The sequence below is a fragment of the Furipterus horrens genome, unplaced genomic scaffold (assembly GCF_987537825.1).
Source record: "Furipterus horrens unplaced genomic scaffold, mFurHor1.1.pri manual_scaffold_5, whole genome shotgun sequence".
NCBI classification, from domain to species: Eukaryota; Metazoa; Chordata; class Mammalia; order Chiroptera; family Furipteridae; genus Furipterus; species Furipterus horrens.
Window position 1 is genome coordinate 140502553 of NW_028327175.1, and position 23470 is coordinate 140526022.

The following is a 23470-nucleotide window of genomic DNA, read 5'->3' on the forward strand; positions in this document are numbered from 1 at the left end:
ACTTACTATAATGCACCCTCCTAGGTTTGATGGGAAGGGCACTTCTCATTAGTAGTCATCATTATTCTTTTCAAGTAGGGCAAGTGCAGTAGTATTTGCAAGGATTTTTGAGACTAGCACCATTTTTGGCTATGGCCTTATTATAAAAGTGAATTTCTAGATGGGTTATCTGGGGCTGATTTGCAAATATATTAAGGCCCTGACAACTTATAACAGTCATAAAATTTATTAAAAGAGCCATAGTACTTTTAATTTTCCTTTAGAGAGGCTCATAACCCCGTAGAAGCCACAAATGCTTCAAATTACTGATGCTGTAAAAATTAAATCCACCCACCACAAAAGAGAAACATTTATGGTTCTACTAAATCATTTTCATGTCTTCTCTTTCTCTCTCTCTCTTTATAGACAAAACTCTGACTACTGTAGAAAAAAAAGTCATGATTCATGATCAAAAGCAAAATCATGGAGACGAGAAAAACAAGGCAAGACAGAGGTGGAAACAGAACGAAATCATTTGCTGAGACTATGGAATGCAGCTTCCGTTTTTTTCTTGGGATGGTTCAAAGTGACAAGCAGGGTGATCTGTTGTGCAAGCATATTATGAGGGAGATGGTGACCTCCCCCCCCTTTTTTTTTTGCTGTGGATCAGTGCTATTGTGTTCAAATCAAGGTAGTTCTCAGTCTAACATAGCCAGACCAGCTCAGCAATAAGCTGGAGAACAGAGCTGAGTTCCAGAACAGTTTCTCGTGCTTTGCGTTTGTCCAAGTCTGTGCAAGCGGAAGTGAGTTCCAGTGTGCACTTCCCATGCTTCTGAGTCTAGGCATTGTGGTGAATATTCACGAATCATTCACGAGGCAGAATTAATTGTGTTTTAGAACAGAAGGGTGTTTTCCCAAGCTAACTGCGGTAAGCATAGGGGTGACTATGTTGCATGTCCTGCGTTAGAAAACAGAATCCTGTCATCAGCTCACACAAATGATTTCCCAGAGCAGTGTCTGTTCTAAGCTGCTGTCCAACGGTTTGGCTTTCTGCAGGGTCCCTGTGACCTCCCCACCAACACACTTTGTGAACTCACTTCTTGTTATGGTATAACTCAGGAACAGGTCTCAGGATGGAGAGAATCATAAAACCTGAATAAAGCTTTTTCTCGTGCCTGCACTTCTGAGGGGTCCTGAGAGGTGAGCAGGATTCCTTCCATGAGGACTTTTTTACCTAACCTGACTGTTTGTTAACGTGGGAGTTGGCACTGAACTTTTGACTCTCATTACACACGGGTGCAGTGGGCCTGCTGGCTGGTCCATAACTGTGGTTTTGGGAGGAAGTAAGGGTATAATGGGGTTTCTAAGAAAGGTTGTTGATGCTTCTGGAAATGGAGCATCAGCATGTAAATTCTCGTTGAGCATCATTGTGTTAAACTGAACCATATGAATCGGAGGTCACCTGGGACACTCACTGTTGGTAAATGCTCCAGAATACCATTCTGTTCCTTCTAGAGGATTTGTTTTTGTGTTCTTTGTATCTTAAATCAAGTGTGTGCCTGGCCAATTCTGTTTTCCTGCTCTCTCCCTCCCTAAAGTGATAGGCATTACGGGCAGACAAGGAAACAGAAAAGGTCCCTTTGCAGGTAGTATTTTTTTTAATGGAATTATGAAATATTATGAGCTAAGGAGACAGGAAGACAGTATAACAGGAGAATACCTCTAAGGGGGGAAAGCGAATGCAAACCTTTGCTTGGTAAAAGAGAACTGCAAGAGAATATTATTTTCCTACCATAAATGTAGCAGTTTCCTTACAGAATAATGTGGAATTCCAACGTGGATTATGGATTTCTCCTAACTTTCATTGACATTGCTTCTTACCAGACACAGGGAAGGATCTGCCTTTCCTGAAAGGGGAGGTGGGGCCCTGTTCTTTCAGACCAAGCTTGTACAAATTCCTGAACCGCAGATTTGCTAAAGTGACTGTAAATACTTACATTCATAATTTAAGTTATTAATTCTGGTCAGATCAATGTTAAATTTGAAAATGTTTTATTACATTACATCAAATAAAGTTTATTTGTAGCTGTAATAAAGCAACTTAAGTAATGATTTTTAATTGAAGGTCTGATGTCATAAATGTTACTGTATGTTGAATAGTAGGAGGGCAAGCTTACTGTATTTGCTAAATTCTAACATGTTAAATCAGTTCTGTAATTAATTGCATTTCACTGTGAGGATTCATCCATTTGGTAAGTTTTTTTTTTTTTTAATGAGTGTTCATTTCTTGATTTGATTAATGAGTGTTTATCAGACTTTTGTTACTTTCAGCACTGCAGACGTGAAGGGACAGAGAGGAATAAGGCAAGTTCTTACTTTTAAGGAGTTTGCCTTTGGGTAGAAGGCAGGCATTTCTCAGATGATCACCTGTATTATAGTAAAGGCCATAGCTGTTTGCAGAGAGATACATGCTTTGTTTTCAGAGAAGGAAAACTCTGACTCCAAAAAACCTCCGCTGCCTTGCGGCATACCTCTTCAGGGGAAAGGCTAAGGGAGTAAACCCCGACAGAAAATCCGGAGCCGGAGTCCCTAAGGCGGTTTGACGTTGTAGTCAACACCGGCAACTCCTGCGGCGCACCTGAAGCCAAGCTGTATTGACTCCGTCTTTCCCTTGGACCCTTCAGCTGCGAAGAGAGGGGGGGTCTGCTGCATGGGCAACAGCAGACCCTCCATATCACCCTGCCCAGGCTCTGTAGCTTCAGCGTCATCGCATGATGTCGATTCAACACGGGAGGAGACAGATACCATGTCACTCCCGAGTCGGACTGCACAGCCATTCTCGGCGGTGCAGATAGACTCTTGAGAAGCTACACCATCGTCTCTCGAGACGGACGGCTGCCGCCGCCGACATGCTTTGTTTTGTTTTTCCTGTCCACAAGACAGCATTATGGTTAATTGGATGGATTTAGGTTTTCAAATGTGTTTACTTAATGTTTTTATTAGGAACTGAATTATTTAAAATGAGTCTTTATCCGCCGGACTTGAACACCTGATCATTGATCTCTCCACTTCATTCTGGTGAGGGGCCATGCGCTCTCCACTGTACTTTACACGTATGGCAGCCAAATGGAAGGAAAGGGAGAAACTGAGACAATGAGGAAAATATCAAGCAATTTATACTATTCACATATGTCATCTATTTTGTTTTAACTAAGAATTGGGAAAAATCACTGAAATAAACATTTTACATATATTTTATGACTGTTCAGAAAGAATGACTGTTACAACTAATTTCTCTCTCATTGTAGGGTATCAGGTGTCTGCTTCTGGAAGGGCTGAGTATTGGGAAACCCTGCTTGGGAAGTAAAGTACTTGTAAGAGATAACTTAATGACTCTTGCCTTACTATTTAGTTTTATTTTGTAGACATTGAACAGGAGGCACTTATAGAATTCCTAGGTTTTCCAGAAACTTTTATAATTCTTGAAGAAGTCGCCTTCGTGTCATGTGCTTGAGATGCTTGTATATGTTTTTGATGATTATATTTTCATGAAATTTTATTAGATTCATTCATTGCAGGTATGAGATCAACATTAAGAATAGAGAATTCAGTCAGGTTTTCAAATAGTTTATGTTAATATAATAATTTTCTGAATTGCCACCTGTAGATGGTGGGAATTTTCCTTTCAGCGTTTTGATTGTCAAGTGAATTCTCAATTTAATGGATATAAATGTTTACAAATCCCGTGTTTTTAAACAATCCATGTCCTTTGCCATCTCAGGACCTTCACATATGCTTTACCTTTCTGTCTGAAATATTCTTTTTATTTTCATTTATTTAATGTTTATTTTCATCATCATTTAGTAATTCTTCAGGGGCAGGGACCACGTCTGCTTTCCTTGCCAATATACCCAGCACCTAGCACCATGCTTGGCACAGAAATAGGAGGAATAAAATAAATGTTCTTACTAGGAAGGGAGGAAGAAGAAAAGGCAGGAAAGGAAGGAGGGAAAGGGAAGGAGAAGGCCAGAGTTGACCTGGCACCCTTTTAAATTTTCCATTGAGGAAATTGAGGAGACTTGGAGTGATCAAGTGGTGCGTGCAGTGCAGTGAGTGGGTGAGAAGGAGCGGGGATCAAGCTCTCCTGTGAGCCCCTTAGGCAGGCCCTCCACTCCATGGTGCTGCTGCTTTTGCATGAGTTTCTCATATCAAGAGAGCAACCTTTTCTTAATTTTCTGCGTTAGTGGAGCAGAGCCGCATATGTGTTATGGCCCATATGTTGCAACTTGTTTATCTACAGCTAGCCAGATGGTCCCTAGCAGCACACAGAAAAAGCCATTTGGAGACTCTCAGAGGGTCAGCACATTTTGAAAGCCCTGGGAGTAATGCATATTGTGATGTCATTCCTTACTCACTGTAAGCAGTGTAAATCAAAAAGGGAGACCTAGTTAGATACTACCCGTAAAATATGCAGACCTTGGGCACCACCTCAGAGTTCCCAGAGACAGAAGCTTATTTAATTGGATCTTTTAAAAAACTCACTTGTGTACACTTTCTCTGGAGAAGGAAAGTAACTTCTTAACTTAAAGTACTTTGCTTTTCAAGCTCCTGCTGGCTAAACTAAAATTAGAAAAGAACCCCGCTTAGGCAGTACAAGCAACAGAGGTATGATGTGATCACCAATAAAAAATGTAAAAGCAAAATTTACTGTGTCACACTGAAACAGAAAATGAGAGAGGTTGACAACTATCAGAAATAGACTTGCAGATAAAAGTTACGTTAGGCAGCTGGCATTTTTTTAAAAGCTGAATTGAAGGAATTAAGACATCTTATATCTATGGCTCTCTGGATAGACACACATGAAGTCTTAGATTCTATTCAAACTATAGAATCTATGCTCAGAGATGATGGAACAAGGGAAAGATAATGGAACAAGAAATATTTTAGATACTCTAAAGAAATGACAGCCAAATTCATGATTCTTCTTCTAAGAATTTCATTGATTCATCCATTCACCCATCCATTTAAACAAATATCTATTACATATCAGAGACTGTAAAACACTAGAACCCAGTGGCAAGACAGAAATGACCGCATTCTTGTAGAGCTAAAAGTGTAGCAAGGAGTCTGAATGTTAAACAAATGATTATAATAAAACACAATGTGTATTATGCTAAGGCAAGCACAAGAAGGTTCAGAAAGAAATGCATACTTCAGTATATTGATATAAATATAGATATTTAAATCTCAATAGAGGAGAGAGTGATCCTCCAAAATAGCAGATGGTGAGAGATATCTAGAATTTAATCTTTTATGTGTATTATATAATATTTGGTGCCAAATTACCTTTCTTAATTACGTTTTGATTAGGCTATTATTAAAATACTCTTTATTTTTCAAACTCACACAGTCTCACAGTGGGAGAGATTGTGCAGGGCTAGAGTGAGAGGCAGCAGAAAGTCAGCTGTAAATATAAAATCTTGTCCTGGATACTTTACAAAGTGAACATTCCACCTGAGGAAAGTGAGCTATAACTGCACCCATGGAGAATTGTAGAGCTAGAGAATCTTATGGGTGATCTAGGACAGCCCCCTGTTGTGCAGCAGGTGTGTTTTGCTTGAATTTGTTTAAAGGACTGTGGTATAGAGCAGTGCTTTGCTAACTATTTTTGGTGAAGAATTTTCACAGCTATGTGTTTGAAAAATATAATAAAATGAATTACAGGAAAAAGTGAAAAACATACAAAATATAAGCCTGACTTTGTTTAGGTTCAATAGACATAAAATTACATTTTAATATATGTACGCAGAACAAATATAACATGTAGGAGGAGGAAAGAAGCACAAAAACTGACCATTGCCTAACGAAAGTGTGCTGTTACTTAATTAGGGAAAACCTAGCAGTTCCCCTACTGAGAAGTGACTGTGGCACACTCATTACAAATGCAAAACACTAAGTGTGCAAGGCTCTTCAGCATGCTGATGAGCAGGAAAATGGGAGCTGGGGGGGACCGCATATCATAGCGAGGATGAGGACTGCAGGGCACATCTTGTCTTTGAGAGCTGCACCTGGACTAGTAATGGTGCAGAGACGTTCCAAACCTGCAGCCATGGATCAGAGCCTTTAAACAACTGAATTTTCCTGCTGTGTTTCTGCTCTTCAATTATCTATAATTAAATTGAATCCAGAATGCTGACCTGAAGGCACTGAAAGATATTTAATTTTTAGAATGATTATAATAACTAAATTGTTCTTAAGGCAATGAGACTAAATTTTGACAAAGTGTCAGAATTTGAAGGCAAAAGGTTGTGATATTTTATCAAGTAACCGCACAACCTTAATCTTAAACCCAGTGTTCTCTGAACCTCACTCTGAATAAGAATTATCTAGTGCACTTGTTAAATGTGAAGATTCCTGGGCCGCATTTCCAGAGATTCTGATTCATTATGTCCTGGCTTGCAGTGGAGGGTGGAAAGGACTCGGTGATTCTGGTACAGCTGACCTGGGTTCTAAATATTGTGAATTGCTGTTACCAAACATGCTGGCAAAGTGAATTATCTAGCTGATTTTTTACTATTAGTGTGGAAAAGCATGATTCATATGAAATAATATTGAAAGCATTTATATATGGTTATAGAATCTTGTCAGAAAAATACACAGCATGCTACTCTGCACTTACTATTGGTACCAAAAAATCCAACCAGCTTATGGAAGAAAATAATCTGCAAATATCCTTACATAGTTTCCAACTATATTTAAAGTCATCTAGATGCTTAAATTCAAGTGCAGAGCTGGCTAATCCCCACATTATTGAGTAACTACTAGCATTAACTAATTAATATTGGCGCTAGTACAGGGTTAGCTAAGAATGAAGTCATCGTATTTCTGTCCCCATGGTCAAGCAGCTGATCAAATGTTTGTCAACAACACAAAGAGTAGATCTTCATGAAATATGTGTTGGATATTAGCCAGATGTTGACTTTGGCCGGAGTCCACGCTTTCATCATTGTATGTGTGTGAATGTATGTTTATGGCAGTGATTAAGCCAGCTCACATTAACTGAACATTTATTACTCATTAACTATTCTAGTAATCCTCAACAACAACCTTAAAATGTTGTTCTCTCCATTTTATGGGTGAGGGTACTGAGGCTTACAGAGCTCAAGGACATTAACTTGTAAGTAGCAAAACTGAGCTCTCCAGCTGGTGAGTACTTTTCTTTACATCCTTCCATTCCACAAAATGCATCTCATTGGCTACTGACTGGTTTTGTGGCCATGGATGTATGCATCTGAACTCTGAGGGGAATCACTCTTCATTCTCCAAATACCTCCTCTCACAATGAATACTCCAAAACAATTGTTTAAGGTTAAATCCCAGATAACTGTGAAGAGAACAAAGTTTGTGGTTCCTGCTTCCTAAATCTAATCTCGGATCCCTCCTTTTCCATGTTCCTAGTATTTCAGTGCTTCCTCCTGGCTATGCATTTCTGATGCAGCCTGCCTGTGATAGTTAATTTTATGACCAATTTGACTGGATCAGGGGGTGCCTGGGTATTTGACTCAACATTATTTCTGGGTATGTTTGTGAAAGTGTTCTGGATGAGATTAGTATTTGAATCCATAGGCTGAGTTAAGCAGATTGCACTCCCCAATGTGGGATGGGCTTCATTCAATCCATTGAGAGTCTGAATAGAACAAAAGGGCCAAGGGAGAATTCAGTCTGCCTGACAGCTCAGACTGGACATCTGTCTTCTCCTGCCTCTGGACCGGGACCATCAGACCTCTGGTTCTCAGGCCTTTGCACACAGACTGAACGACACCACCGGCTTTTCTGGGCCTCCAGCTTGCAGATGGGAGATTGTGGGACTTTTCAGCATCCATTATCATGTAAGTAATTCTTTATAATCTCATATATATATATATATATATATATATATATCTTCTTATAATACATAAACCAATAGGACATTGGTTTATATGTATATAGATATATGGTATATGTGTATTAATAACCTATATATAATATGTGTGATAACCTGTTGGTTCAGTTTCTCTGGAGAACCCTGGCTAATACATTGCCCGAACTGCTATTGCCCTATTATGTGTACCTTTCTGCGTTCTCCTCATTAAAACTTATCTGTCCTATGTTCCAGCCTCTCATCTTTTGCTGTCTCTTAACTGTCAGCCAATTAATCAAATACACTAATTTATTCAGGGGCAATGTCCTCTTCTACAAGGTACATAGTTACAACAAGGCAAGAACTCCTTGGGTCGATGTCTGAACCAGAGGCAGTGTTGTCAGAAATCTCAAGGGACAAGTTTGTGATGGTGACAGAAGCTCCTTCATTGACTTTGATTCCTTGAACCCTACAGCTGTTTAGTTACCTACAGCCCCCCTCCCTCCCCCCAGGGGCCCCTGCAGCTGAAGGCATGCCATTGTCCAAGTCCATCTATAGGTCTCTCTTCTGGCCATATTGGAGCTGATAACTGAGGAAACCTCTAGCTTTTAAATACAAACATGAATGAGAGTAATTCACCAACAGCTGCTATTTGTCAGGGAGACTTGTTCCTGGTCTTTGCGGAGATCTTCTTCTATGAGGCAGCTCCAGCTGCTCTTCAGGGCTAAGAGAGCAATTTCTGTGAAGAACGTTTGCTGTCATCCTCATTATGCATCAACTTCCTCATCAGTGGCTCCATAGGAAATGTTAGAATATATTTTGGAAGTGAAGATAAAATTAACACCTGGAACTATATCTGACTGCATGAATCAAAGATTACTTTTTATAGTGCTTATTCTCTTGGCTCTTGGAGATTTAATTTAGCAAGCTTTAAACTTATCTGCAAAAATAAAAGATTTAGTTAATTAAATCAATTAAAGGAAAATTTGGCCTAGTTCCCATTTACTCATTTGGATCATGCAAAGCACAGATTTTTTTGGGATGAAAACCGTCTCTAAAATAATATACTATAAATTGTAAGGGGTGGCATACAGTTTTATGGCAATACTATCTAGACTGGTGTAAAATGTTTCATTTCCATTTCACCACAGCAAATATAAAAAGGGACACAATTTATGGACTATTGGTGAGGACAGGTTGGAAAAAGACATATATTTTCTTGAAAAGAAATCATAACCAGAGTTTTAGCATGATCTTATTAGACAGATTTGAGCTGCTGAAAGAATAAAGCAGAGCTTTTACACTTGATATTTAAAAACAAAAATGGAAAAAGATGAAGTGTTAAATACCCATTCATCTTTTATATTGTCTTTTTGTCATATTCATTTTAAGTTTTTATTAATAAAAGAAAAAATTTAATATACAATAAGGGCCCTTTTTGCATCCTTTATTAGAGCTGTGTGACTGTGGGCAAGTTCCCTGATCTCTGTATCTGTGCATCAGTTACTTCATCTGTAAAATGAGGATAATACTGTCCAGTGCCTCACGGGGTTGTTGAAAGGACTAAGTGAATAACAGTGGAAAGAAGTGAGAACAGGGTCTGATGCACTGATGCTTCATTGATGGCCTCAGTCATTGCTCCCCGCAAACCCCTTCTTCCCCCAGAGGCAGGAGTCTTTCTAATCATTGTTTTATGCCTGTAATGCATGATTGTTGTGTCTTTCAAAGTTGACTAAACTGTATAAATTTTACATGTATTGCCATCCTGTGTGTGCCATCCTTCTGCAACCTGCTTTTTCTTTTTTCTCAATGGTAGGTTTTTGAGATCTCCATAGTAAGAGATATAGATCAAGTATATCCATTTTAATTCCACTATAATATTTGGTTAGCTGAATATTCTGTAACTTATTCATTCATTTTTCCTTTTATGGACAGTTAGTTTATGTCTAGTTTTTTGTAACTAGGAAGAATGCTGCTATGACCATTAATGGATGTGTCACCCTGTGTATATTGTTTGTTTTTTATGTGAGGCTTCCCAACACTATTCACTTGGGTCACACTGCCACACGTCACTGTGCCTCTAAACTAGGGCTGCTCTGAGGGTTGAAGAGGGCAGTTATCTTGTGATACAACCACAATCCATTTAGCCATGTAATGCAGACCTGTTGGGAAGCTCTGTCCCAGAATATTGGTCTTCAGATTAGGGTGTGTGCCCAGCACTAATTAATACCCACTCCCACCATACACACAGATAAACATGCACACAGACTCCACACTTACACAAGGACATTTACTCACATGTGCACACACATGCATTTCTATTTACACAGCACACACACAGAGACTTCCCCTATATTTCCATATCCTAAACTTGACCTGCTTGAAGGCCACATGGAACTTCCCACCTCCTCGTTCACCATCTTCTTGTCTCATTTTACAAAAGGAAGGTCTCTTGCCTACCCAGGATCTTCATATAGTATAGTGCTCCAGGGGACAATTCAAAATATTGGGGTCTGCATAGTATACTTTAATTGAGGGTCTGTAAGTTTGCAATAGAGCTTCATATCTTTCCTTGCACATATTTATGTTAAAAAGCAAAATCTAGGGTGGAATTTAAAATCCAGATACAGTATATAAACCCAGTTACATTTGAATTTCAGATAAATAACAAGTAAATTTATATTATTTTTAGTATAAATGTCCTGAAGCAACATGTCTCCATATGTGCCATGGGAACATACTGATATTAAAAACTATTTGTTGTTTACTGAAATTCAGATTTAACTGAGCATACTCTGTGTGTATGAGTGGTAGTTTGCTAAATTTGGCAAACCTGGGAATTAGAGACATTTTTGTCATCCATGAAGGGATAATCTGAATTTAGATATATTATAGAGTAGGGTGGATGGACACATTTTGTTTACTGGTTCCTTCTCCTGATTGTCAGAAAACACATCATGCCAGAGGGGACTCCTGTGAGAGAAAATTAGGTAGGAAATACAGAGGGCATTGTGTCTTATTTTATTGGGACAGTGAACCGATGGCAGCTGCTTGGTCTTTATCCATCTGTGTTAGACTAAGACTATTCAGGAATTTTAGGAAGCATGCTGGGAAACACCTGTCTGTAAGAGGCACAGACTGCATTTCTCACTGTGGGTAGGAGAAAGTGGAGAGTAGGCTAATTCACCAGGGCTTAGTCTTGGCTCACCTGCATTATTGGCATGATTTAAGGGAGAAGGTAAACTATTTCATGTTAATTTTCTAGAGATCAGCAATATAACTTTGAGTAAAGGAAACTTAAGTTGAAAATGTTAGTGTTTTATATTTTCTTGAACATTTATTCTGACTTGCAGAGGAAACATTTCTATTACCTTTGCAAAAAGATGATTGGATATTATAAATTCATGTACACTCTTCATTTGGACTCAAATTTCCTGCTCATTGTCATCCAGAAATCAATTCTCGGCTCATTTGTTCATTTCTATCAAGTATTTATTAGACCTATATAACAGGCATACTTAGTGGTATTTTTTATAAAAATGCACTTAATCATTAATATAATGTTGGTAAGCTTCACACTACATCAGGCCTTGTTCCTTTTAATTTGTTGTTAATTTACAATGAGCCCTGTTCATTTTAGCAATAAGTAGTATTCATATCTGTATACATGAACTATATGAAAAACCCTTTTCATATATTTCATTAAAAGATGCATTGCCAATAAAAATTTACATTTCACATTTACTAATTATCAAAATTTGCAGTGTATTTAGTTTTGTAAATTTATATAAGGATTTTATGGTAAGAACTAAGCAAATTAATGTATAATTTATAATTTGGGGTATTACTTTGTGACACATTTAAGAATTATTACTCTGCTTGATGATTTTGAAAATTCCAGGTACCATTAGACTTCATCACTCTGTACAACATCTCTTTACATACCATCTCCAAATCCACAAATATTGGTCTGTCTTTGGTTAGTATCCAGCTGGTAACAGGAGCCAGGAATTTGATCTTATTGCATAAAGCTACTCCATTCCTCTCTGTGTAAAATACATCCAGCTACTGGTCCCTATCACCCTGGCTGGTTTGGCTCAGTGGATTGAGCGTCGGCCTGTGAGCTAAGTGTCGCTGGTTCGATCTTCCAGTCAGGGCACATCAGAGAAGGAAAACTCTGAATCCAAAAAACCTCCGCTGCCTTGCGGCATACCTCTTCAGGGGAAAGGCTAAGGGAGTAAACCCCGACAGAAAATCCGGAGCCGGAGTCCCTAAGGCGGTTTGACGTTGTAGTCAACACCGGCAACTCCTGCGGCGCACCTGAAGCCAAGCTATATTGACTCCGTCTTTCCCTTGGACCCTTCAGCTGCGAAGAGAGGGGGGGTCTGCTGCATGGGCAACAGCAGAACCTCCATATCACCCTGCCCAGGCCCTGTAGCTTCAGCTTCACTGGAGAGGACACTCCAGCGTCATCGCAAGATGTCGATTCAACACGGGAGGAGACAGATACCGTGTCACTCCCGAGTCGGACTGCACAACCATTCTCGGCGGTGCAGATAGACTCTTAAGAAGCTACACCATCGTCTCTCGAGACGGACGGCTGCCGAAGAACTGGTCCCTAGATACTTAGATATCTGGAAGAGCACTTAAAGTTTTTGCTTGTGGGGTGACTTGAGTGTCATCAAGAAATAATTTAAAGGAAAAAGAAAATGAACTCAGGGATGTCTAACACAACCCAACAAGTCAGTGTCTCTCAGTGGTTTCCACAAGATCACCTTTATGGGAATCACCCAGGACATTTGTTTAAAATCCAGATTCCTGAGCAATACCAAACACATGAAAAATCAGAATTTTTTTTGTATATCTTATTAATTATGCTGTTATAGTTGTCCCAGTTTCTTTTCCCTTTGTTCCCCTCCTCCCAGTACTCCCCTCCCTCTAGCAGTCCAACCCCCCTTAGTCCATGTCCATGCATTGTATGTATAAGCTCTTCTCTATATCCCCCGTCTATTTTGCACTCTCCTACTATGCTTCTTAATGTCTGCACCATTTTCGTCCTCTCCCCACTTCCTGCCCCAAGCTGTCACCCCTCCACATGCTCCCCATACCTGTGATTCTGTTCCCACTCTGGTTGTCTGCTTAGTTTGTTTTTATTTTTTAGATTCAGTTGTTGATAGTTGTGAGTTTGTTGTCATTTTAATGTTCATAGTTTTGACTTTCTTTTTCTTAAGTCCTTTTAACATTTCATATAATAATGGCTTGGTGGTGATGTACTTCTTTAGCTTTACCTTGTCTGGGAAGCACTTCATCTGCCCTTCCATTCCAAATGATAGCTTTGCTGGATAGAGTAATCTTGGTTGTAGGTCCTTGCCTCTCATCACTTTGAATATTTCCTGTCAGTGCCTTTGAGAAGTCAGCTTATAGTCTTATAGGTATCCCTTTGTAGGTAACCCTCTTCTTTTCTCTTGCTGTTTTTAAGATTCTCTTTTTATCTTTAACCTTTGGCATTTTAATTATGATGTATCTTGATGTGGTCCTCCCTGGGTCTAGTATGTTTGGGATTCTATGTGCTTCCTGGACCTGTATGGCCATTTTCTTCCCCAAATTAGGGAAGTTTTCCTTTATTATTTTTTCACATAATTTTTCAATTTCTTGCTCTTCCTCTTCTCCTTCTGGCACCCTTATGTTGGCATATTTAAAGTTACCCAAGAGGTTTCTAAGCCTCTTCTCATTTTTTCAATTCTTGTTTCCTCCTTCTGTACTGGTTGACTGTTTATTTCTTCCTTATGTTCCAATTAGTTGACTTGAACCACAGTTTCCTTTCCTTCACCACTAGTTCCATGTGGATTTTCCTTCATTTCACTTAGTATAATCTTCATTTCTTCCCTGTCATGCTTCAACTTTTCTGTCAAATCTGTGAGCATCATTGTCACCAGTGTTTTGAACCCTACATTTGTTTAGTTGTCTATCTCCTCATCTGTTAGGTTGGCTATCTCCTCTTCGCTTAGTTCTCCCACTGGAACCTTGATCTGCTCCCCCTTTTGGGCCATGCTTCTCTGTCTCCTCATCTTGACAGCTTTCTGTGTTTGCCTCTGTGTCTTACGTAGAGCTGTTGTACCTTTACACTGTAAGGGGCAGAGCCTTAGGTATTTGTCAGTGCCAGTGATCCATTTCATCACGTTGTGGCACTGTATGTGAGGGAGGGGTCTGAGAGTGAACAATGCCGCTTGCCCTGCACTTGCCCCTTTTCCAGACACTTCTCCCCCTTCCTATACTAAACAAACTGCTTCCATTGAGATACTGGCAGTTTCTTCCACTGCCCCAACCCCATTGGTTTTCATAATCAGGAGCAATGTGGCTCTATTTTCCCCAGCGCTGGAACCACGGTCTGGTCTGGGGCTGGGATTGCTTCCCAGGTGTAAAGTGTATGACTACAGTTTTTGCTGTGGCTACAGTCCCTGTGCTGCTGGCACTGCTGCTGCCGCTGCCACTGCTGCTGCCACTGCCACTGCCACTGCCACTGCCACCACCACTTCCAGCTGCTGCTAGCCATGTCACCAGCTGCTGCAGCCAAGCGCCACTCCCACAGCCGCTGCTGCAGCACTGCACCTAGTTCTCTCCTTCCCAGCTCCGCCCCTCCTATCTGTCTGGCTGAATATTTCTTCTTTGTTTGTTTGTTGAACTTCCATGTAATTCAATTTTCTGGATCTTCTGGGTTTTTTTTTAGTTTTCAAGTGGTTGTAAATTTCTAATTAGTTGTTAGGAAGACACAGCATGTCTACCTATGCCTCCAGCATGGCTGGAAGTCTGCAATATATTTAGTTTTTGATCAATCGTAATTTGTAGTAATTAATATAGTAGTAATTAAATATAAAACATTTAGTAATATTTAAATTACCATTTAAAAAATCATCATTTAATGGTAATTTTTAAATCAAAAATTTCTTTAACCCTCAGTCTTAGAGGCACAAGAAAAATATCTTGCAATTTATTATTATGTACACATTTCTGTAACAGATATAATAGAGTAATTAATAAAAGATATTCAAGAGAAAAATATAATACATTACTATAAACTTTAGTGATGACATAGAATGGAAATACAAGTTTTAAAAAAAGGTAAAATGTCCAATGTTAAAGAAGAGTTGTTTGTTTATTTAAAAAAATAGACATTGTTTACCTTATGACATTTTTAAATAGATTTAAAATAATGACATCACAGTTGTTTTTTTAATGTTCGTATTTATAACAATTGCAAAATTACATCTTTTGCAGGTGGTGTTCAGGGACCTCGGGGCCTCATTTATGTCTACTAAAAATTTTGCAAGTGGCTTGGCTGCATAGTTTTTCAAAATTATTGGACAGAGTACATGTGCAAAAAATGTAGATGCCCAACAGCTCTCTGGTGTGCCCACAGAGGGATTGCTGTGGAGGAGGGTATGTATATCCTTAGCTAGATTTTGCCAAATTCTAAGTGGTTGCTCCATTTTACACTCCCACTAGCAATGTATGGGAATTCTCATATTTTTACATTTTCTCAAACACTTAGTATTGTCAGCTGTTGAGGTTTGCCAGTCAGAGGTGTAAAATACTATCACTTTGTGGTATTAAATTGGGCTTCCCTGAGGAGTGTTGAAGTTGAAGTTTTCATGTGTTGATTGCCTTCTCTTATCTTTGTCCATTTTTCATTTGTTAATGTACATATTTGTAATGCAGGAAACTAGTTTTTATAGCATGTTGAATTTTGTTGCTCGTTGTGGGGATAACACCCTTAAACTTCCTTTACTCTTCCTAATTCCAACTTAGTCCTTAATTAGCCAAAAATACTCCCTTTAACAAAGTATTCATGTTCTTGATCTGTTACTTGAGGATTTCCTTTATAGAAATTAACTGCTGATTTTCCTTTCTATATAAAGCATCAAATCATGTGGACTTTGACTACATCATGAGAATTACATATTTTGCATGGCTAAATGTACAGGTAACTTAATACAAATGAAAAAAAAGAAATGGAAGTAATTTGTCACCTTACTAAAGATCTAGAGTATGTTGATTTGTTTAATAGATTTGATTTTTTAAAGTATGACTTGTTTAAGAAAAGGGTTCCCTCTTGAGGTACTTGGTAATTATGTGAAATACAGGCCATTGAGCTAACTGGCCAGGGCAGTGGGCATAAATTGAGCCATTGAAATATAACTGGGTTATGGAATGGGCTGAACCTTATAGGTGATACAGAAAATGGCCTTGATTTTCCTCCCACCATTTTCAGTTCTGATGATCAGATCTCCCTTCCTGGCCCCTGGATACCATCCAAGCCCGAAACTTTCTAATCGCTTTTCAGTGATAAGAAACTTTCTTTTCCGTGATTAGGATTCACTTTAAAGGATTAAAAATTCCATTCTGGTCCAGCTGAAAACTTCAATTGTAAAGCCAGTTTAAATCTTCTCTTCCCCCTAGTGCAGTCCTAATCTGAGGTATGTAACTGAAAGACCTTTTGTGGGAAAGAGGATGTGGTTTCTGGCTTCACACTTCTCATAGTTTATCTTTTCCCTCTGATTGGAAAAAAGAGGGAGGGGTCAGAGGGTAAGGAGGGAAGACACAAAGGAAAGGGACAAAAGTCTTTTCACTTAGCTGGTGTCTTTTGTGGTTCTAGGTGCTGCCTGTTTTGTAGGTCATGCTTTTTGTTTTGTTTTGTTTTTGTTTTTGTTTTTGTTTTGGACATATATCCATTCTGATGTAGTTCTGTGCTCTCCAGATAACCTAAGACCTGCAGTTCCTTCCCCATTGGCCACTCCACAATTTCTTACTGCTGATATTCCTCTGGTTCTGGCAGGCTATCCTGGGTGAGACTTCCACACCATCTCCTCCAGCACAGCTGTTTCTGTGATGCCTACTTCACTTAAGATCAACTCACATCTCAACCACTCAAATGCTAGGACTCTGGGCTCCTCACCCAACACTAATGCTTTCTCCTTGCCTTGCTGTGGAGAGTTATTACTGCCAGGCTCCCCACTTCAAATTCCGAAGGCTGTGGCTACTCCAAGTGTTGACAGCAGCATTGTCATCACATGGAGCCTGGTTAGAAGTGCGGAACCTCAGGCTGCATCCTTGACTGACTGAAGCAGAATCTGCTTTATACAGTGATTCTCCAGGTGATTCATGTGCACCGTGAAGTTGAGAAGCCCTGACCTCAGCCAGAGGCAGCCTCTGGTCTCCATTCAGGTTGACCCCAACCTCCAGGGATGCACGTAAGGCTCTCTCAAGTTCTCTCATAACACCCTATTTATATCTCCCCTGACCTGCTAATACTCAGTGTCATCCAGCTGGGGACTTTATTGCAGGAACTCCTAATTTCTGTGAGACTTTTTTTTAGGCACTTTCATCACTTGGTCTGAAAGGGGAGTGCTTCCTTTTCTTTCTTAATGAATAAAGGGAAGAAAAATCCAAAACCTCCCTCCTGAAGCCTAGAAATCATTGCCTTCCTGACCCTCTGAGCAAACATCAGTCTTTTGCCTAGAATGACTAGACTAAGGGCGAGAGGGGGAGGACCAAAGAACCAGATGTCATTTCGCAGGGCTTGAATGGAGGTGTCCGACAGATCCACCAGTCCTCTCCTCAGAATGATAATCAAAGAATTATATTCTTCCTGTTACAGTAAGAAGTATAACGTGACATGTGATCTAATTTTGGAAATTCTTTTCACATCATGAAAATACGAAAGTTGGTTAGAATAAATGAAAAGTGTAATTTAAAGGCTATGTTATTTAGACCAGCGTTTCTAGTGAGAAGAACTAAAATAGTTGGATAAAACTGAAATAGAAAAACATCTTGAGAGCATCTGACAAGAGTTGGGTAGCGGAGAGGTAAGCAGAGCCCACAGCTGTTTTGGCTCCAAGGCAATTAATTGCCTGTAGGGCAAACCTGGCGTTTGCTTGTCGTGGGCTTGAGGTACAGGAATGAAAGGCTCTCCCAAGAAGGGGAATCTTATAGGAGACCCCCCACATTAAGCTCAGACCTTAAAGGACTGAGATATCCCCAGAGTGAGCCCATAACTAAACCCACCTCACCGTCGATCTCACGCACACCTCAGTTCCCATTTGTATGCCTGCATCTACTTGGGTGAGGTTGCCTTGAGTTGGTGGGAAGGGAGAAAAGGGGGAAAAACTTTGTTGTGGTCTAGGGAACCCCAGGCTTCTTGTCTTTTTAACGGAATATACTTATTTATTTTTAAATATGTTACTTGAAATTAAGTGTATTATTCATATAAATTTTTTATATTATTCTATGCAAACTTGAAGTCATTTAATTTTTCTTCTGTATAAAAGTGGCTTTTAAGTAAGTCATGGTAATAACCCTTCTGATATAGTAATATTTATTTATTATTCCTTTTTGGGGGAGTAGATTGACTGACTGACTGATTTTTTATTTACTCTTTATTATATATTTTACTCTGTTACCATTTAGTCCCCTTATACCCCTTCCTCTCAGCAATCACCACACTGTTGTCCATGTCCATGAGTCCTCTTTCCTTTTTGTTCAGTCCCTTCACCCCCTAACCTCACCTTCCCAGCTGTCTTCTGCTCTCCATCTATGAGTTTGTCCCCATTTTCTTGTTAGTTCAGTTTGTTCATTAGATTCTACGTATAAGTGAAATCCTTTCTCTGACTGGCTTATTTCACTTAGCATAATGTTCTCTAGGCCATCCATACTGTTGCAAAGGGTAAACTTTCTTCTTTTTTATGGCCCCATAGTATTCCATTGTGTAAATGTCCCATAGTTGTTTTATCCACTCATCTACCTATGGACGCTTGAGCTGCTTCCGTATCTTGGCTATTGTAAATAATGCTGCAGTGAACATATGGAGCTTATGTTCTTTCAAATTAGTGTTTTGGATTCCTTCAGATATATTCCCAGAGGTAGGATAGCTGGGTCAAAAGGCACATACATTTCTAATTTTTTGAGGTATCTCCATACTGCTTTCCACAGTGGCTGCACCAATCTGCATTCCCACCAACAGTGCAAAAGCATTCCCCTTTCTCCACACTTGTTGATTTATTGATGATGGCCATTCTGACAGGTGTAAGATGATATCTCATTGTGGTTTTAATTTGCATTTCTCTGATGATTAGTGACATTGAGCATTTTTTCATGTGTCTATTGATCATTTGTATGTCCTCTTTGGAGAAGTGTCTATTCAGGTCTTTTGCTCGTTTTTTAAATTGGGTTGTTTGTTTTTTAGGTGTCAAGTTTTGTAAATTCTTTATAAATTTTGAATATTAACCCAGATCAGATGTATTGGCAAATATGTTCTTCCATTTTGTGGATTGTCTTTTTATTTTGTTGATGTTTTTTTTTTGCTGTGCAAAAACTTTTTAGTTTGACGTAGTCCCATTTATTTTTTCTTTTGTTTCCCTTGCCTGGGGAGATATATCCAATAAAATATTGCTATGAGCAATGTCTGAGATTGTGCTGCCTATGTTTTCTTCTATAAGTTCTTCGTTTTTGGTCTAACATTTAAGTCTTTGATCCATTTTCAATTTATTCTTCTGTGCAGTGTAAGAAGGTGGTCTAGTTTCATTTTTCTGCACATATCTGTCCAGTTTTTCCAACACCATTTATTGAATAAACTATCTTTAGCCTATTGTATGTGCTTTCTTCCCCTGTCAAATAATAATTGACTTTAAAGGTGTGGGTTTATTTCTGGACTCTCTATTCTGTTCCATTGATCTATGTGTCTGTTTTTATGCCAGTACCATGCTGTTTTGATTACTATGATCTTATAGTATAGTTTGATAATAGATAGAGTGATTCCTTCACCTTTATTCTTCTTTCTCAGGATCACTGTTGTTATGCAGGGTCTTTTGTGGTTCTATATAAATATTTGTTCTAGTTCTATTAAATATGTTACTAGAGTCTTGATGGGAATTGCATTGAATTTATAGATTGGTTCAGGTAGTATGGACATATTAATGAAGTTAATTCTTTCTAACCATGAGCACAGTATATGATTCCACTTATTTATATCTTCTTCATTTTCTTTCTTCAGTGTCTTTAATTTTTCAAGTACGTACAGGTCTTTAACAGTCTTGGTTAGGTTTATTCCTAGGTATTTATTTCTTTTTGTAGCATGTTTCATGTGCACTTGAAAAGATGTATATTCTGCTGCTTTGGGGTGAAATGCTCTGAAGATATCAATTAAATCCATTTGTTGTGGTGTGTTATTTAAGGCTGCGGTCTCCTTGTTGATTTTCTGTTTGGGAGATCTATCCATTGAAGTCTATGGAGTGTTAAAGTCCCCAACTATGACTGTATTTCTGTTGATCTTTCCATTTCTGTCCATCTAGATTTGCTTCACATATTTAGGTGCTCCTGTGTTGGGTACGTAATTGTTTACTAGGGTTATGTCCTCTTGTGGGATTGTTCCCTTTATCGTTATGTAGTGTCCTTCTTTGTCTCTTACTATATCCTTGGTTTTAAAGTTTATTTTGTCAGATATAAGTATGCTACCTTAGAACTTTTTTCCTTTCCATTTGCGTAAAATATCCTTTTCCATTCCTTTACTTTTAGTCTCTGTTATCTTTTGATCTGAGATGTATCTCTTGGAGACAGCATGTATATGGCTCTTGTTTTCTTATCCAAGCCTTTTAAATTTAATTTGGGGTGATTCAGAGTGAGCTATAATGCTTCCAGGCACCTGGAAGAATCAAATGCAAATCCTCTTTGGGGAAGCCTAATTTTCAAAGAACTCCCTTTCAATCTTTCAAAGATGATGCTCTGTATACAGTAAACAAAAATAAACACCCATTTCATTGAGTCTTCATTCTTTATAAGGACTCCTGTGTCATGTAGAAGTATAAGTGTATATGCTCTTCTCCTGTCAATTTGTGTTATGTCAGTTTAATTTTTCAGTCCCAGCCAGAAAGCACTGAAGAGGGCAGAGGCAACAATTTTCTTCCCCTACACTAACATTTGGTTTTTGTAATTCATTTGATGCCAGGCTTATGGGTTAAAATACTTCTTTTTTGTTTTTATTTACATTTTAGAAAATCACAAAACTGGACATGTCTTTATATTTTGTGTTTGCTCTAATTTCTTCTTTTTTGAATTAGCATTTTTGACCATTTTCTTTTTTATAATTAATTTGTAAGAGCTCTTCATACAGTAGTAGTAATTCTTTGGCTATCATGTGTGTTACTAAATAGTTTTCCTAAGTCTTTTAAGCTTCTATTATTGTGGTATTTTGTTTCTGTTTTTGGTGCCAGGAAATATTTAATATCTATGAAAATTCATTTTATAGTTTCTGGCTTGGTGTCAAATTAAGAAAGACTTGTTTTACTCTTTTTAAAAGTGTTTACTCATATTTTGTTAGACTTTTTACATTTATTTAAAAAATTAACCTAGCAAATTTAATTTATAAGATTTAATTTTTCTCCTAAAGTGGCTAGCCAGTTGCCACAAATTATTTAATGGCTAATTTTTTTGAAATGGCACATTTATTATACACTAAATTTTCATAATACTTGAGTTTGTTTCTGGAATTTTCTACACTGCCTGTTGGTAGTCTCTATTTTTCTATCCCAACACCATCCATGTTGTTGCTGATGTTATTGTTCATTGCACAATGTTACCATCTAACAGCAAAAGTGTGTGTCCCCTCTCTCCCACCCCTCTCATAACTTTTGTTATGGTCTCAGACGGCAGATGAATTTTAAGGCACTTTTTGTTAAATTTTAAAGTAATCCTGTTGGGATTGGGATTGGGATTACATGCAATTTATAGTCTATTCTAAAAGAACTGACATCTTTTCAGTACCAAATCTGTCTGTCCAGAAACAAGGCAGGTCTTTTTATTTATTCAATAATTATTTTGTATTTCTTGGTAGAGTATTATAATTTGATTACCGCACATTTCCTTTTGAATTTGTTTGTATTTGTTCTTTTTTGTGTTGTCAGTTGATTTTGTAAATGTGGTAGTTTTCTCATTAGTTACACTGGGGAACACAATTTTCATTGAGTTAGATCTGACACTTGTTTTTGACTAACTTTTGGCATCTGAATCCAAAAATGACCCAAGTTTTTCTCTTATCAAATCAACTTTTTAAGGTACAGGATACTCTCTCTTTGTCCCAAAAATCATACAAAATGTACATACAAAGGAAAATAAAGAAAAAAATTACCTGAATAGACTGTTTATTTAGAGTTATTTTATTCATATAAAGGTTATATATTGTAACTGTAAGTCAAATTTTGTACAAGTAGTAAAGTTCTGCTACCAAAGGTACATATTAAGGTATTTTATCTTTTCAAATGACAGACTAGGAAATGCCAAAATGAGATACTTGAAACAGTCTCCTTCAGTTGACAAAGCTTTAACAAATTGCTTCATGAGACCCAGTTTTATGAGCAGAGGTGGGACTATAATGTTCTTTCTGTCAACAAGTGGCTCATGTAAAATGTTTGGATCACCGGGTTTGAGGTCAGATCTTAGAGGCCAATTAGACTCCACCCAATGCCTCTCACGAGCTCTGCTGTCCCACATACACAGAAAACAGGGATACTTGGTGTATCCGCATTGCTGACCAAGAAGGAGGCAGACCATTTGAAGGTCAACACAGATGATCCAATTGTGTTTGTGATATTGCAACAGATAAATGACTCTCTTTATGTCTTCGTATTCTTCATGAAAACAAACTGAATGGCCAATTGGGACTGCACCAAATCAATTGCCATTGTGGAGGAGGACGCACTTCAAGCTCCACTTTGAGCTATCGATGAACAGTCACCATTCAGTTGCATTATAGATTGGAATTCCCAATTCCTCCATTAAACCATGTATGTTATGGCAATACACAAAGCCACCGTCACTTTGAAAGTACTGCAGAAATGCACTTTCTCTTGATTGAAAGTAGGATACCTTTGCTCCTTTTTCAAGCAAATTTTTCTCATGCAGTCTTGATGCTGGGAGTTCTGAAGCCTTTTTTGGATAGTCCCAAATCTCGTGCCAAATCATTCAGCTCATGCTGATCAAATTTCTTACAACTGAGTCATCTTCAATTTCAAAATCTTAAGTGTTTCTGTTACTTAGTTCTTCACCATACTCCTGTTTTTTGAAAGAGGATAGTTCAATGGAAACTGGCACTGGGATTTCAGCTGAATGAGGCACTGGGCGTATAGCTGATGGTAGACTAGGATACTCTATTTTACATTTATTTTTCTTGTTATATCCCGACGTTTTCACTATACAAAAGTTAACAGTCACTTGAATGATCTCTGGGCTCTCGCCAAACCATAGGTATTCCAAATGGCAACTGATCACGTGTTCCCTTTGTCCACATCCGTAAACTCTCGACATACTGCTTGCACACCTTGTGAGGGGCCCAAGACTTATCTTGATCACCAAGTTTTACTTTAAAATATGCAAAATAGGCTTGTCTGACAAATGTGCTGATATTTGTCCTTTGGGAATGGTGAAACTGCTACAGATATAACACAATGAATCTGGATTGTTTAGGCACTTATGGTGAGAAATAGCAGAGGCAGACATGATCAAAGGAAAGGAAATAAGTATGAATGTAAATAAAAAAATAAATTC

At 38.4% G+C, this 23470-nt stretch overlaps 1 protein-coding gene across 2 annotated transcripts in view; it reads left to right on the plus strand.

The window, feature by feature from the left end:
• Nucleotides 1-631, plus strand: part of HTR7 (5-hydroxytryptamine receptor 7) — a 77857-nt gene extending 77226 nt beyond the window's left edge. For both annotated transcript variants that reach the window (XM_090279251.1, XM_090279252.1), the window contains exon 3: nucleotides 406-631. In XM_090279251.1, coding sequence (XP_090135377.1) covers nucleotides 406-448 — 43 coding nt within the window. In that variant the 3' untranslated portion in view covers nucleotides 449-631. The remainder of the gene's footprint in view (nucleotides 1-405) is intronic.
• Nucleotides 632-23470: the final 22839 nt, after the last annotated feature.